Source organism: Bidens hawaiensis, unplaced genomic scaffold (genome assembly GCF_021521415.1).
Source record: "Bidens hawaiensis isolate Kalapana, Puna unplaced genomic scaffold, B.hawaiensis_p1.1 tig00014140_1, whole genome shotgun sequence".
Lineage (NCBI taxonomy): Eukaryota > Viridiplantae > Streptophyta > Magnoliopsida > Asterales > Asteraceae > Bidens > Bidens hawaiensis.
The window spans coordinates 403,783-420,758 of record NW_027492217.1 but is presented as its reverse complement, the minus strand read 5'-3'; the positions used below and the strand labels follow the sequence as shown (position 1 = coordinate 420,758).

The 16,976-nt window shown below is 43.9% G+C and overlaps 1 protein-coding gene across 1 annotated transcript; it reads left to right on the top strand.

The window, feature by feature from the left end:
* Window positions 1-3,018: 3,018 nt before the first annotated feature.
* On the top strand, window positions 3,019-3,936 carry LOC143545983 (uncharacterized). The gene has a single exon (XM_077037743.1). The coding sequence runs from the start codon at window positions 3,019-3,021 to the stop codon at window positions 3,934-3,936; it is 918 nt and encodes a 305-aa protein (XP_076893858.1).
* The last annotated feature ends 13,040 nt before the right edge of the window (window positions 3,937-16,976 follow it).

The window sequence follows — 16,976 nt, the reverse complement described above, 5'->3', positions numbered from 1 at the left end:
TTTCCAATTTAAGTCGTCCTACTTATACACACGTGTGAGTTTACATATACAAGTGGTTAGGTGACATTTATCCCACTTATATGGTAAACCCACCTCAAACTCCCAAGTTTCCTCCAACATGGTTAGGTGACCTTTATCCCATATCGAGTTCCCAAGTGATTCAAGTGTTGTATAAAAAGATGGTGTTCGACTTATTTTATAAAAGGGATTTTAGTTTTCTAAATTCTAGATTGAAAAAGCTTTTATGTACCTTTCATTTGCATGCATTCAAATGTATGATATTAAGTTGAAAAACCCATTTTCAAAATTCCTATTAATAAAACCCATTTTATTATGAAATCAGTATACTTTAATAAAACAATTTTTATTACCTAACGATTTCTAAGGAACCAATTTTATGCTAGTTGTTGATTTTAAGTAGTTAGCAAACCATATTGCAATAACACAAACAAAAGAAAATCAACCATGCAAGCATAAAACATACAACCACAAGTTCATAACCATAGCCTCCTAATGTTGACTACACTTGTTGACCGAAGACGAGTGTGTCAAAAGGGTCTTTCTTAAGGGACCCGAAAGGACATAATCTTGTGTCGGTGAACTCCCACTTGATCCCGCATCCAAATGCTCCAAGTGTTCACCCTCGTTTTGTGGTCTCCATTTTATTTGGGCTTCTATCCTTGCATCTTCTTTTACAAAATATGTCCTAATACATTTTTCTAGTAAAAAAAATGCATCTAATCTACTTATTATTACAAACCAAATGAATGAATAAATGGATTACAAACCCAAATAAATATTACAACCATATCGAATGAACAAACAACCACTTGAATAAACAAACACATCAACACAATCATTCAACCAAACACAAGGCCATGGCTAGGTTATGAACATCCAATACACATCCAAATGTGCAATAATACAAGACCAATATAGTTCCCCTTTTTCCCTCAAACTTTCGGCCCAAAAAACAACCAAAGCGAAAGTTTCGGGTTTTTGTCCAAACAACACAATCAATTATCCAAATGACTTAGTTTTTCAAGATTACCACATGCATGTAAAGCATAACCTTGAAAAACCAGGGGTAACCAAAACCCCTAAAATTTTCGCCAAATGGTAAAACCCCACCATAAACCCGAAAATTTTCGGGTTTAATGAAGCATGCATCCGTATAAGCGGCTCTTGATGCCATTGTTGGGTTTTAACAAGATTATCAAAGTGATAAAACCTTACTTTTACCAAAAACGCAGCAGATAAATGTTTTAAATCTTGTTAATTTATAGTGTATAAAACCAATTTTATACATGCAAAACCCAAACCCGGATCCATATACGAAATACATACTATCAAACACATGCATGTCACTATAAGTTCATGCATGTTAAACTACCTTTCAAGTAAACCAAAAACCGGGTGAAGAAAGAGTGATTGAAAGGCAAGAACTTGAATATGGAAGCTCCTCAAGCTAGCATACCCCAAGCCTCCGACAATACACCTTTGTTTAGCTAGGATTCACTTGAAAAACCAATTCCTCCTTGATGTTCTTCCTTGTGGCCGAAAATGGGAGAGAAAAGGAAGAGAGGAATGTTTTGTTACTTGCAAAAATTGTATGAATGAATGAAAGAGAGTTAGGGAGTTAATGGAAGCACCACCCATGGCACCCACTCACATCCAATGCATGTCTCCACTAAAGAAAACATAATAATATAAAATAAAAGGTGTAAGAGAGTAGGGGGCGGCCACCCTCTCACCCATTTCAAATTATATATATATTTTTGTCTTTAAATAAGTTTTATATCATAAAACTCACATTGTGTTATTTCCCAAAATAAATATAACACAATATAGGTAACATGCTTGGTAACAAATATTCACATATTGTTATTTAACCATCTTAAATAACACTATGGAATGCTCTCTCTCAAAGTATAAATCATCCATATGATTTATTTATTTCACAAGTATAATGTATTTAGAAACAATAACTCAAGTGTTAATATTTATTTGTTATGATCATATCATATATAAACAAATATTATTGGTGTTTGTCTAGCTTGTTATTGGGTATGACCCGACTTGGATCATAACGTACTAGCCACATCAATAATGATATGTGTCTTGGGCAGACCGAGTCCAACAAGAGCTCTATACGGGGCGGGCGTATGGGCCCTCGTATAGGATTAAACGAGACATATAGAGGGGTGTGGGGTGTCCTAGAACAGCCCTAAATAAATTGAGATTTAATAATATTAAATATCAAGGTAAATAAAGGAAAGAAAACGGATGAAAGAAATAAATGGTTTGACTTAAGTCGTCCGTCTATTGAAAAAAGACGAGGGCATTTCCGTCAACTTCCTCTCATAATTCTTGCAGCTGTTACACTACAACCTTCCATACTTACATACATGCCTCTGTATCTAATCTACAGCTCTCTCTCTCTCCCCACAGTATCTTCTTCATCAATGTTTCACGAAGCTCACATTTTCTCGTTCCTTTAATCACTAATAATAATCGGACGATCATCTGATTCCAACACTTCTTCACGTTCTTCATTAATCTTCATTCACCAATCGTTTCAACTCGTTAATTAGTATATATCGTCAGATATCATTCATATCATAAGTGTGTGCTAATTGAAACTAGAAATATATTCAGTTAGGGCTTCATGATCTCCGGAGCTGGTAAGTTTATACAATTTCATACGGTAGTTACGGTTTTTGCCTCCAGATTATGCAATTCATACGCAGATGCATTTGCTTTGGGTTTTGAAGTTATAACCCGTACGATTGCGTTTTATTGAGCCATTAAAATGGTGTGAATGAGCATTGTGACGTAAATAAAGCCAACTGTTACTGTTTTCGATTGATGAACTGAGTATTGTTGATGAATCATTGAAACCTAGGGTTTGTTTGAGCATATAATCGGCAGAATTAGGTTTGTGGCGGGTAATTGTTGTTCATTGATCTGATTATCAACAATTTGATGCATATGAGGCTTCAATTTCCAAGTCTGCTAATGTGCATCTTCTGGTGGCCACTTGTTGAGTCACAACTATCTAATCCTCTACCAAAGCCTGCAAGGGCTCTGGATGCAATCTTACAGGACTATGCGTATCGCGCATTCGTTCATCCGCGAACTGGTGTTCCCTTTGACGGTACTGTTCCATCGTATTTGACCGGTATTGAGATATCGGCGATGAGGCTCAGAAGCGGTAGTTTGTATCGGAGAGGCGTTGAAACGTTTAGGGAATTTGTAATTCCGGTTGGATTAAGAGAGCAGCCGTATGTTGAGAGACTTGTTCTGGTGTATCAGAATTTAGGAAATTGGTCCACAACTTATTACTCTTTACCTGGTTACATTTATCTAGCTCCGGTATTAGGTCTTCTTGCTTATAATGGCTCGGATTTATCGGCTTCTAATCTACCAGAACTTGATTTTTGGGCTTCTGAGGATGCCATTACAGTCAAGTTTGGAAGGATTAGTCCTATACCGTTCGGCTCAGTTGCTAAGTGTGCTTGGTTTGATCTTCATGGTCAGGTTAACTTCACAAATTTGTTATCTGGCAATGTGTGTTCAACAACTGAACAGGGTCATTTCTCCATAGTAGCTGAATTAGCTATTGCACCTGTTCCAGTACCGCCTGCACCACCTGAACCTGCACCTTCTGAACATACACATAACAGTAGAAAGAACAATGAAGCTAGGGTTTGGGGCATTATTGGGGCAGCAACGGGTGGAACTGCGTTGTTGGTGTTGTTAGCATTGTTGATATTATGGGCATTGCGGTATAAGAAGAGAAAACGAATGCGTGAGTTAGAACGGGCTGCGGATGCTGGTGAAGCATTGAGGATGACAAGAATTGGGAGTATGAGAGCACCATTTGCGTTGGGTACAAGAACAATGCCGAATTTTGAAACCGAATTTGATGCTTGATGATTATATTCTTCTGGTTTTCAGGTTTTTTAGGTACCTGATTCTGTTTCCTTATTATGTCTTAACTAACGCTCGTGTTCATATTCTACGGTTATTGATCATATGTTCTTCATAGGTTTTGTGCATCTTGTTAGTTTTAGCCCATCTGTGTTGAGTTTTGATACAAGGAATACACTTCTTTCATGGGTTATGAATCTTTTTGAATAACATATTTTGATCTGCTGGTAAGAAAGATTATAATCAAATATGTTATTGAATGCATATAAGATACAGTTTAGAGTAGACAAAGAATATTAAAGGGAATTTGATACTTGAAAACCAAATTGTAACTAGTGATTTAGATTTACTTATGGTTGGACATTCGACATTTCTTATTGGATCACATTTTTGACATTATGATTATCCTGTTTTGAACTTTCAAAGTATCATATTTCCTTAAATTATGTCTGAATAGTATTATACACTATGAATTGGAACTCCGTGTTCGGGAAAATACGGTTTTTTCGTGTTCAGAGCCTAAGAGGGGATATATGAAATTTCCTCAAATCTTTGGGAGCGGTTTCATGTATCCCCGGGCCCTTCTAAACTTACAAAATATCATATTTTGCTAAATTATGTTTGAAAAAGATTACGCATTGGAAAATATTGGTAGCAATGTTTGTTGTTTTTGCATGTAGAGTGGTTTTAATAAGAATTGGTCCCCCACCATATCAAAATCTATAGGTATGTCTTGAATGATGCAAACTTACTCATAAATGCATGCAAGACTACACACCAAAATGGCATGTTGACCACCAATGAAGCATCTTTGACTCATCAATGTGGCCAATGGTAAAAGTAAAAATAGGTTATGGCATTGTATAGGAGCAATGTACAACTTTTAATGATGGAAGTACAAGTCGCTATGACATAATTGATCTTCCTAATGCACATGGATCATAATTTCAGCATCTTTCATCTAGCAAATTCATTTAATGTAGAAAACACATCTTCATGAGCTTTTTTTGTTTCTTATAACAATTAGCACATGAATACAGGTGAAAATTTCATTTTTGAATGATGAACATTTATTCTTTTAAGACCCACCCATAGCAACTCCATTTATATAGACAAGCAGGCAAAAAAACAGCTAGCAGACAACTGTGTTCATATGTTCATATTGAGTACAGGGCTATTATGACCCATCCATCAACGAATGGGTTGATTTGGGTAAAATGGTGTGCATTGGTTCATTTGAATATCTCTAAAATTATACTAGGGTAGTTTTGGCTCTACCTTTTGTTTTCTAAGACTAGCCATTTCAAAGTGAACCCGTTTTAGTTAGAACCGTTACCCAACCCGACCCACCTGTTTTGGTAGGCTTAATATTGAGTTTAGGGATTATGCAAATATTTTCACATCATTTCCTTCCAATATTTCAAACCCAATATTTAGTTTTGGCATGAAATCAGCCCCTTTCTTGAGCTCGGTTCATTAATATTTCATTGGTGCCAAATAAAGATTGCATGAATTTTGCGTAAGATAAGTATATATAGGATTCTTGAGTGGTTATATTGAACAGTTGAACTGTTAAAATTTATGAAGGAGACTGACAAACAGACAAAGAGAAAAGATTGTAGAATGTAGGAAACTTTATTTGCTTTAAACTCTGTTGGAGTTGGGGAGTGATTGCAAAACGCTACCATGAGAACGCGCATCTCCAATGCGATGGAATATATGACAGTTATCCAGATATTTGGAGGGCCGTCCTAAGCACATACACCATCTGTGAGGATTGTGAGACGGGGGAGTATATGTCAGAATCTATAGAAAATAGAATGAATAAGTTGGCCAACTTCAACGTGGAGGAGAGGAGAGGAGACGTCTGTGAGACTAAGAAAATTACGTTAGTAAGTCTTAAGAAAATTACTTTAGAAATTATAAGATCATGACACATGTTTTATGAATTTAATTATAGTTATGTGTTATGGTTAGTGAAAGGCACGCCACGTAAGCGTCATAAGGCAATAGTTCACTCACAAGACATGTTTTATGGTAACGTGACACGTAGTGATGTATGTAATAATTTTTTTTTAAAAGAACAAGAAATGGTGAGATAAAGCTAAATGATTAGTTGGTATATTATTAAATAGTTAAGACAATAAATAAAAAAAAAACTTTTGAGTCCTCACGCCGACAACCAGCACCATATTTAAGCCAGCCACGCCCCTTTCACGTCTTGGGGGCAATCTTCCACGCCCTTTGTCCTACATGGCATGACAACCACGACCCTTTCCACAACATAAAAGATGACAGGTGATTTACTAATTTAAGACATCACGTACACGAGAAGTTGAATAGTTATAAAATATTTATATATAAAGTATGGGTAATATATCTATCTTATTACTCCTTGTAAATACCTAAAATCTAAAACTAAGATAATTAAAAAATTACACAATTTAATAATATATAAAAATGAGAAATATTTTATGTGATATGTTGCATTTCTATACACAACCATCAAAGTAGCAAAACCAAACAAAGCATTTGTTGTTTCTATATACAATCAAAGAAATTTTGTACAAACAAAGAGTGGATCAGACGCAAACTACAATTGGCCTCATGGTAGGTTTGCGATCATCAAGCAACTGCCCCAGCTAGCGTCATTTGCGATTGCATAAGTTACCAAGATAAGAGCTCTGTAAATAGTAGGCTCATGAGTAATTGAACCACTCGCGTTTGATTGCAACCTGTTAGTGACTAGCAAGATGTTGGTGAAACGATGCTTTACCCAAAACACTTGTAATATAGAAAACATACATGTCTTATACAATACATATCTCATATCTATCGAACTTGTAATATAGAAGACACAAGTATTGTACGCCCAAAACACTTTTGAAGCGAATCAAACCATTTGGACAATACATTTCTGAAGAGGTAGGTCCCAGCAGAGCCCAGTTGGACCCGCAAGACTCACCTTAAACAGGGACGTCTGCGCAGAGACCAACTGGATCCGCAGGACCAACCATGCTCAAAGAAGTGACGTCCTTACGCGCAGTATGCAAGCTGGTCCCGCAGGAAATGCCTACCATGGTGAAGGACTCCGCCTGTTCCCGCAGCCTCGGATACAAGCCATGAGGGAAGGCCACCCGCGCAGCATGGCTACACGCACAAGGCACTTAGCTCTCAATCGTTCAGTGTCACCTGAAGGAATGAGCCAAGCCGGGAGCAATCCCGCACAGAGGCGGGAGGGGGAATACTCCCGCCCAAATAAGCCAGTCCGTATACTGAAGGATCTTTTACTGTACCTGACGAGGTATGGACAAAAGATCTGATCAGAGATGCGACAGCTCACTGACAGCAGCATGGCAGACAGCACGCCACAGCACTGTGACCAATAGCCGCCGCCTACCCACCAACTCCTGCCATACCACGTGCCTAGCCTGTAGTTGGCAGAAGAGGAAGAGTGCACGACACGCCTGCTCTGTGTCAGCCGCTACCTATCCACCACTCACAGGCAGGGCACGTGCATAGGTTACAGTTGGTAGCGTGTTGGGCCGGCTAAACCCCTTGGAAACCTACCTTCGGCTATAAATACCACAAATGGTATGATCATCTTATCTTATCATATCTTACTACATTATCATCATATTATACCTGATATCTGCTCTAGCAATCTCTTAATATACTTTTATATTTAAAGAGCAATCTAGTCTGATTCTCACGCCGGAGGGTGGTCACAAGGAGGAACCCCCCCCCTTCTCAGTGACGAGCTCACGGTGTCTGTTTTGCAGGTTATCAGAAGAACCATCTTCCAAGGGTCTAACCCCTCGTGGGAAACATCTCTCCAACCCCCAGGTTACTAGTAACCTGCCCCGGGGTCCGGTTAGTGTTTCTTCATTGGCGCCATCCGTGCATAAAGCTAGAACTACAATTTTCTCCAGTTTTCAAAACTTTATACAAAAGATGGTTAGAGAAATTCCGGTAACCACAACCCCAGCTATTGGGGGGAATACCGGCAACACAGTTTTTACAAACACTACTCCGGCTACCGAAGCCGGAGCAAGTGAAGTAAATTTTACGAACACTACCCCACTTACTAAAGCAGGGGCAAGTGCAGTAAATGACCGCCTACTGGGATCCACCGATACCCAGTTTGAAAAACGAAGACTCCCCCGCCAGACTCTCGACGAAGTCAAGGCATGGGCGGAGGCACGACAAAAGGAATTCCAGGCTGAGTTGAACGAACGCTTGCGTTCCGTGCAACAGGCCGACGAATTCGAATACTGGGAGGATGACTCGGAGGAATCCGACTCCGACGCGAACCCTCGTCATAAGGCAAAAGGGAAGCGTAAAGAAACGGAAACCCAACCGAAAAGGCATTTTGGACAAGCCTTCAAACCAAAAAGCATAGATGGAAGTCCACGAGACTTCTCTAAAACGTTCAGACCAAACGTTACAAATGCAGGAACGTCCAAATTTGCAAGGGACATTGCTGAAGCAATCGCCCCGAAAAGTGCTAAACAAATGCCTAACATAGGCACATATGACGGCATATCTGATCCAGACGATCATTTGAACAGGTTCATAGCGGGGGCAACCGTTAGCAATTGGACGGAACCCACGTGGTGTTACATGTTCCAAATGACGCTGGTGGGGGCTGCTAGGGCTTGGTTCGATCGTTTACCGGTTAACCACATTTACGACTGGGCAGACTTCCAGCAGAAGTTTAGCCAACACTTCAGCCAGCAGCGAAAGTATACCGAGGAGCAATGGACAATCCTCAAATGCACACGGGAAGAAGATGAATCTCTGCCAAACTTCATCACTCGCTTCAACTCAAAGAAGTTAAGTTTGGGCAATATCAGCGAGGATCTTGTTCGCGCAGCCTTCATCCAGGGCGCGCAAGACCCAGAGCTTATCCGCACCCTAACGGGTAAAGATGGAATGCCATCCACATGGGATGGCATCATGACAGCAGCCAAACGCTATGCGGAAACGGAGAAGCAACTGGGTAGAGACCTTCCGCAGAACACAAACCTTTACACCCAGAGGACGAGAGAGGACAACGTCCTCACCGCCCGTTTGAACAAAAAACGGAAGCAAGGCATTTGGCAGTCAAGGGTAAACTTTGACACCTCATCCGGCTTACAGCACCGATTGGGTGAAAGGGATAATGTAAAGCCGCACCGGAACTCCAGGTGGACGCCACTTACCAAAAGCGTCACTGACATATTTGCTACTGAGGAGCTCCCATGGCCAAAGCCTCCAGTAATCCGGCATCGTCACGATGCTGATCGGAGCAAGTACTGTGACTATCACAGAACAAAAGGCCACAACACCGAAGAATGCATAGACGTAAAAGACATGGTCGAAACATTCGTCAGAGATGGGACGCTCGCGCACCTCGTGGCGAAATAAAAGCTAGGCAGGCGAGTGCGTATAGAACCCCAGCTGGGGAAAACACGAACCAATTTCAGCTTCAAAATCGAGACTACATGCTGCGTAAAGAACGAGATCCCGAACCAGGTGCGTAACGGCTCGATGGCACTCCCATCCCAACATGGAAGGGAGTTCAATTACACAGTTTGCATGTAATCAATTCCAATTTGTAAAGAGAAGGCCAAGAGCCACTTCTAATGGAAATGATTCTCTTTAAGAATATCGAAGCTGATGATTTTACATTTATACTTTTCTGAACACTAATATGTCGGTTTTCACCGCATAATTACGTGAAGTCATTGCATGGGAAGGCGGTCCTACCCGCACGAACCCAATAACGTGACAAACCTTCACGCAGCTCAGTTGAAGGGGAAAAAGTTCAGCACCCAAAAATGAAAGTGCCGGTCTATCCGCATGAATCATTAAGGAAACTGAATAATAACCTGTCAACAACCGCGCGTCGAACGGTTAAAACTATCCAACACTGGTGACGACATTCACATTACGTGAAGTCGTTGCGTGGGAAGGCGGTCTTACCCGCACGAACCCAATAACGTGGCAAACCTTCACGCAGGTCAGTTGAAAGAGTTCATCCCATTAAATGAAAGTGCCGGTCTATCCGCATGAATCATGAAAGGAAAATGAACACTAACCTATCGACAACCGCGCGTCGAACGGTTCAAAACAAAATTCTTAAAAAGATGAGAAAAACCTACACGCAGGTCAGATAAGGGTAAAGTTCTGCCATCCTACTAAGTGCAAGTGACGGTTCTACCCGCACAATCACGAAAGAGGAAGCAAAACTTCACCTATTATCAACCACGTTCAAAGGTTAACTTATCCTCAAAAGATGAGAAAAACCTACACGCAGGTCAGATAAGGGTAAAGTTCTGCCATCCTACTAAGTGCAAGTGACGGTTCTACCCGCACAATCACGAAAGAGGAAGCAAAACTTCACACCTATTATCAACCACGTTCAAAGGTTAACTTATCCTCAAAAGATGAGAAACCTACACGCAGGTCAGATAAGGGTAAAGTTCTGCCATCCTACTAAGTGCAAGTGACGGTTCTACCCGCACAATCACGAAAGAGGAAGCAACACTTCACACCTATTATCAACCACGTTCAAAGGTTAACTTATCCTAAAAAAGTAAGAAAAACCAGCACGCAGGTTAGATAAAAGTTAAAGTTTAGCCAGCCTACCAAGTGCAAGTGACGGTTTTACCCGCACAATCACGAATGAGGAAGCGAAACTTTAACCCACTATCAACCACGTTCAAAGGTTCTTATTCTGAACACTTGGAAAATTGCTAATTTAAACATGCAAGTCATAAGTTTATAAAGCAAGGAACCCAAAGAAGGAAATAACAGTCTTATACGCAAAAAGATTAATATTTCAATGATGTATTACAACAGTGGCCGGGTAACTACCCGCCTAAAAGAAATCTATACAAAGCTAAGTCTATCCTAGCGGTGGGAAGAGATCTTCAGGATCAGGCTTCAGGGCCACCTCCGCTTGGACCAGCACCGTCTGAGCGTGGCTGCCCAAGGAAAGCCTTAAGGATGTTTAGCCCATCATCAGCAGCAGCAGCCTCATTCACCTTCTCCACCACTGGATGCGGGAAGGCAGCGTACTGGTTCACAGCTTGGTCATAAGCAGCTTCAGTATTAACATTGAATAAAGGGAAGTTGGAGGGCGGAAAGCCTCTCTCAGCAAACCCTAGACCAAGCAGGAAGCCAGTCTTCTCCCCATCCTCATGAGAAGCGTTGAGGGCTGCGCTCATCGCATCGTCATAAGAGGTCTCTGAAAGGACCCGACGCGCAACCTACAAAAGAATACAAGTTAGAACATTTTCTAATTACGAGCGGAAAGCGTAAAGAAAAAGATAAAGATACCTGAGGCAACGCTTCTCGAAGCAGCCATTGGAGGGTAGCTTGACTTTCTTTGTAAGCACGTTCGGCTCCGTTTTTACCAAGGTTGGCAAGTTGAACTTCCTTGGCGGCAGCCTCTTCGACGCTTTTGAGTTTCCTTTCAGTGCGGTCAAGCACCCCCCTCTGGTCAAGGATCTCCTGCAGCTTCTTGGCATCTTCCATTGCCAAGGCGTCATGAGCATGCTGAAGAGCCTTTAATTTGCATTTAAGCTGCTCATTCTCTTCGCGAAGCGGCTCAACAACAGCTTCAGCCTTGGCAGCCCTCTCAGTTGAGTTTCGCGCAGTCTCCTTGGCCAGCCGAAGCTGTTCATTCACAGCTTGGGCAGCCTTGGAGCGGGCCTCGAGTCGCGCCTGGACTTCAACCTCGAGGGCCTTGAATGCCTTCTCCTTCTCGGCTGCGGCAGCGGCCAACTGCCGGTTCTCCTCCCGAAGAGCCCGCGCTTCAGATATATCTTTGGCGCGAGCTGCTTTTAACTTGTCGTTTTCACGACAAAGCAGCTCGACGCGGGGCTGCGTTCGGGCCTGGAGAACCCGAAGCTCATTGGTTAGCCTACCCTCTTGGTAGCTAGCCATGGCTTCCCCCAACGCACCATGAGGAGCAGCGTGGCGAGCCCAGTCCACGCACTCCACAGGGGTGCGAAGGGTTGTTCCTCGGCGTATGTTCCATCTTGGAACATACACTTCATTGGAATCCGACACTGCAAAAGAAACAAAGGCAGTTAGGAAAAGATGATAAAAATATATAAGGGAAAAAGAACCCTACGTACCTGTAGGGTCAATAACAGGCCGATAGCCGCCAAACCCATCACCTGAACCTAAAGGAAATCCATCCAACAGGTCAGGCAGACGGGAAGGTGGCATAGATCGGCGGGAAGCCTGGCGCATACCTGATGGTCCGGCCGTCGGTGGCGGTGGCGCAGGTATAGTGGCAGCCGCTGTGGTAGCCATGTTTGGCGCCACCTTCTCAGCAACAGTAACCGCCGGCTCCGTGAAAGATGCTGTAAAAATTGCACTCACGGCCGGCGGAGACACCTTCTCAGCTGGAACAGCCTCAGGAAGGCTGGAACCAGCGGAAGCAGGCGTAGACGCCTGGGTCGACGCCTCGGGAAGGCTGACCGAGCCTACCGTCATTGGCGGGGGAATACTTGCTCCAACTCCACCCTGGAATGCGTCAACATCCACACCTGCACAAGCAAAAGTGTTAGAAAAATTTATTTGAAACAAATCTAGACAAGAATTATGGGGGAACTCACGGGGTTTCTTGAGCTTGAACGCACGGACGAGCGGGGGCGAACCCGATGGAGCCGGCCTCTTGACACCGGTAACCGTCGTCGTCGCTGCCTCCCCGGAGGTAACACCTGCAGCCTCCGGAGCGGTGGTCTCCTCACCACCGGGCTTCCCCGACACCTCTGCATTATCTGACTCCGAGTCAGATAGGATTACCGGGTCGGCCGTAGAGGCCACCTTCTCCTTGCCCTTCCCGACGGCAGCCTTTTTCTTCCGCACCAGTGGAGGACCTTCTGCGGATTCCTCAGAAGAAGAAATGTCATGAACTCCAGCAGCAGGCACAGCATTGAGAGGTTCAGGGTAGAAGATAGGCTTACCTGGCCGTCGGTGGCTCAGGATCTCTTGGCCTGGCGGGTAAACCTCCACGAACCGACCCGCGGTCTGCTCTAAGATGGGCAACTCGTTCTCGTCCAGAGCACGAGTACCCATCCGCGCGGGACCATCTTCCTCCCGCGGGTTCAGGAGCGACTGAAGATCGTTCCCCTCTGAAATCAACAAGAAAGTTAGTAAAAATCGAAGTCAGCAAAATGAAACAAGACGTACCATAAGGGACAGAGTTCGAACCATATTCAAGGACGATCGGAACCTTATCCGCATTCGCCGCCTTCCACACCCGGCTCATCCCCAACATCACCATCGCCGACTCCGGAAAACGGAAAACCGGGGACTGGACCCGGGAAATCTTCGAGAACCATTCCGCCTCCTCGTAGTTGAGGGCGGGAAGGTTCGGAAGCGCCTGGCCATTCTTGAACTTCATGGCGATGGGGATGGCGCGAGCGGATATGAAGAAGAACTCTCTTCTCCATGAGCGAAGACTCCGCTCGGTGGTACAAATCTTTAAACCCTTGATACGGGTTGTAAGAGTGTACCACCCTTGGATGCACCTCCATGTATAGAAGGTCATCAGGCGATCAACGAGGGGCTCAAGGCCCAGTATCCGGCACACCCACTCAAAGTGCCGGACCTTGGCAATGGCCATGGGGTGCACCTCTGTCAGGTGCACACCGTGCCTCTCTAGGACACGGTACACAAACTTTGTCAACGGAAACCTAAGGTTCCCGTAGACAAAGAATGCAGCATAAACCCCGATCTTGCCACTAGGGGCATCGTACACAGTATGGTGGGGTTCAGGAAACTCAGGCTCGAGAGACTCGAGCATGAACTTCCTGACGATATACTGGTACAGATCGACAGGAAGAGAGCACTGGCATTCGCCAGCAGTCTTCTGGTCATCAGCATCATGAGAAGACATGGTGGAAGAAAGATGAAAAGAGATTTCAGGGTAAAGCTTTACTGAACAGAAAAATTCGCCGGAAATTACTTGAGAAGAAGAGATGAAAGTGGAAAGTGTGAATTGCAAATAACCCTCTCCCCCTTTATATAGTAATCGCAATTAATGCGGTGAATTTAATGCGGAGGAGAGAGAAATCAAATGTGCAATGAAACTATGACACGTGGCAAAAAGCAAGCTGGCAACAGCTGTTGAAAGGACGTGTGCCAGTAATTTCGCGGCCACGCGCCCGAAAAATCGCTCCCACGCGCCTGAAAAAGCGACTGGAATGACCATGTTCTGTCACGTCACCATAACTTCCTGCACGTCCTGACACAGTCAGAAGAAACCGTCGCACGACGTTTCAGAGGTTTATCTTTTCACCAACTCTTCGAATTTCAAAATTCAAACTTCGAAAGTATTAAAAAGTAAGCGGGAAAATACCCCTTACCCCTTGGCAAGCAAGTAACCGTAAGACGGATGCGGGTACAGTGTAAAGGCAAAACCCTTCACATACCTAGCACCCGCAGGGAATTGAAGCCAAATAAACCTTGGCAAGCAACCGTAAGACGGATGCGGGTACAGTGTAAAGGCAAAACCCTGCACGTACCTAGCACCCGCAGGGAATTGAAGCCAAATAAACCTTGGCAAACAAGTAACCGTAAGCCGGCTGCGGGTACAGTGTTAAGGCAAAACCCTTCACATACCTAGCACCTGCAGGGAATTGAAGCCAAGAACCTTGGTGAACAAGTAACCGTAAGACGGATGCGGGTACAGTGTTAAGGCAAAACCCTTCACATACCTAGCACCCGCAGGGAATTGACGCCAGGAATACCTTGAGAGTAAAGTAACCGTAAGACGAGCGCAGGTACAGTGTTAAGGCAAAACCCTTCACATACCTAGCGCTCCGCTGGGAATTGAAACCAAGAAGGATCTTCTGGGCAATGCTAGCGGAAACGGAAATAGCATCCCCGCATAGCGGGAACATCGAGAACTACGTTGTTTGAAGCTCCAGGATGGAATTGGTGGTCTTAACATAATTGATCACTATGTTCAAAACTACCAAAACCTCATGGAAAATACATACAACTGGGACTCAATGCTCCTGACTTGCGAGGAGGTTACAGACCTACCCGCATCATACCCAAAGACCAAGCAGGAAACTCGGGCATTTCTGCAAGTGACAAGGACTTCCGCGGAAAGAATCCCCATGGAAAACCTTACAAAACCCCTTTTCAAAACCCTTTGCTCAAGTCCAAAAGTTCACCTCACTTCATTAAACACTCATGAGAAGAACATTGGACTGGGGGGACTTGAAGAGGTAGGTCCCAGCAGAGCCCAGTTGGACCCGCAAGACTCACCTTAAACAGGGACGTCTGCGCAGAGACCAACTGGATCCGCAGGACCAACCATGCTCAGAGAAGTGACGTCCTTACGCGCAGTATGCAAGCTGGTCCCGCAGGAAATGCCTACCATGGTGAAGGACTCCGCCTGTTCCCGCAGCCTCGGATACAAGCCATGAGGGAAGGCCACCCGCGCAGCATGGCTACACGCACAAGGCACTTAGCTCTCAATCGTTCAGTGTCACCTGAAGGAATGAGCCAAGCCGGGAGCAATCCCGCACAGAGGCGGGAGGGGGAATACTCCCGCCCAAATAAGCCAGTCCGTATACTGAAGGATCTTTTACTGTACCTGACGAGGTATGGACAAAAGATCTGATCAGAGATGCGACAGCTCACTGACAGCAGCATGGCAGACAGCACGCCACAGCACTGTGACCAATAGCCGCCGCCTACCCACCAACTCCTGCCATACCACGTGCCTAGCCTGTAGTTGGCAGAAGAGGAAGAGTGCACGACACGCCTGCTCTGTGTCAGCCGCTACCTATCCACCACTCACAGGCAGGGCACGTGCATAGGTTACAGTTGGTAGCGTGTTGGGCCGGCTAAACCCCTTGGAAACCTACCTTCGGCTATAAATACCACAAATGGTATGATCATCTTATCTTATCATATCTTACTACATTATCATCATATTATACCTGATATCTGCTCTAGCAATCTCTTAATATACTTTTATATTTAAAGAGCAATCTAGTCTGATTCTCACGCCGGAGGGTGGTCACAAGGAGGAACCCCCCCCTTCTCAGTGACGAGCTCACGGTGTCTGTTTTGCAGGTTATCAGAAGAACCATCTTCCAAGGGTCTAACCCCTCGTGGGAAACATCTCTCCAACCCCCAGGTTACTAGTAACCTGCCCCGGGGTCCGGTTAGTGTTTCTTCAATTTCTCATCCATATTGAGATAATTAAAAGAAAACTAATAGAAAGTATTTTTAAGGTTAAAAAAATGACTTGAAAACTTGATTCCATCTCATCATAATTCATAAGAGAATCCAAAAGCCAAAACAAAGCCGATCACGTCCACGTTAAAAATGATTCTCCTTTTGAGGCCAAAAAAGTTGTATAAAATAGCTTTATAATTTGAAATTGAACTATCATTAAATTCAGGTGGTGGAGTGGACCCCCCCCCCCCCCCCCCCCCCCCGGATTTTTCAAGTGATAGATACAACAGTCTGTGCGTGTAGGCGAGAGAGAGCAGCGAATATGGGTGTTGTTCCGTCTTTGGTATCGGGTTCTGGTGGGTAGCTGGGCAAACGTGATTATTGGGCACCGATTGGTTTTCCGACATGTGGTATCAGGTTGCACCCCCACCACATTTAGGATGCAGAATAGTATCATTTGTTTAGAAAAAAAAATTTGTTTTGTGTTTGAAAACACAATGGCCTCATAAATTTTAAAGTTCGATAAAGATTGTTCATAGTACTAAATAATAATTTTTACGATTTGCGTTACACTAGCGACATCAAAGTCCAAATTGTAAATCACTAAATCCTTAAAACCAAACTTTGAACTAAAATGTATACATTTCAAATCGACCAATTTTCTTTGATTTCAACACATCGGTCAAAGAGGGATTTTTAACACGTGACTAAAGGGGCGATATGTAGCCTGGGGGCAGTGTTGTAGCCCACAAACCGCCCCACCCCCAATTCGCCTAGGGGCGATGTTCTCGCCCTTTTCGCCCCATATTTACCGCCCATGTCTAATCAACCAGCTTCCCTTG

Bases quoted from the DNA above. Each gene is read 5' to 3' on its own strand.
- LOC143545983 (XM_077037743.1), top strand. From the start codon at position 3,019: ATGTGCATCTTCTGGTGGCCACTTGTTGAGTCACAACTATCTAATCCT.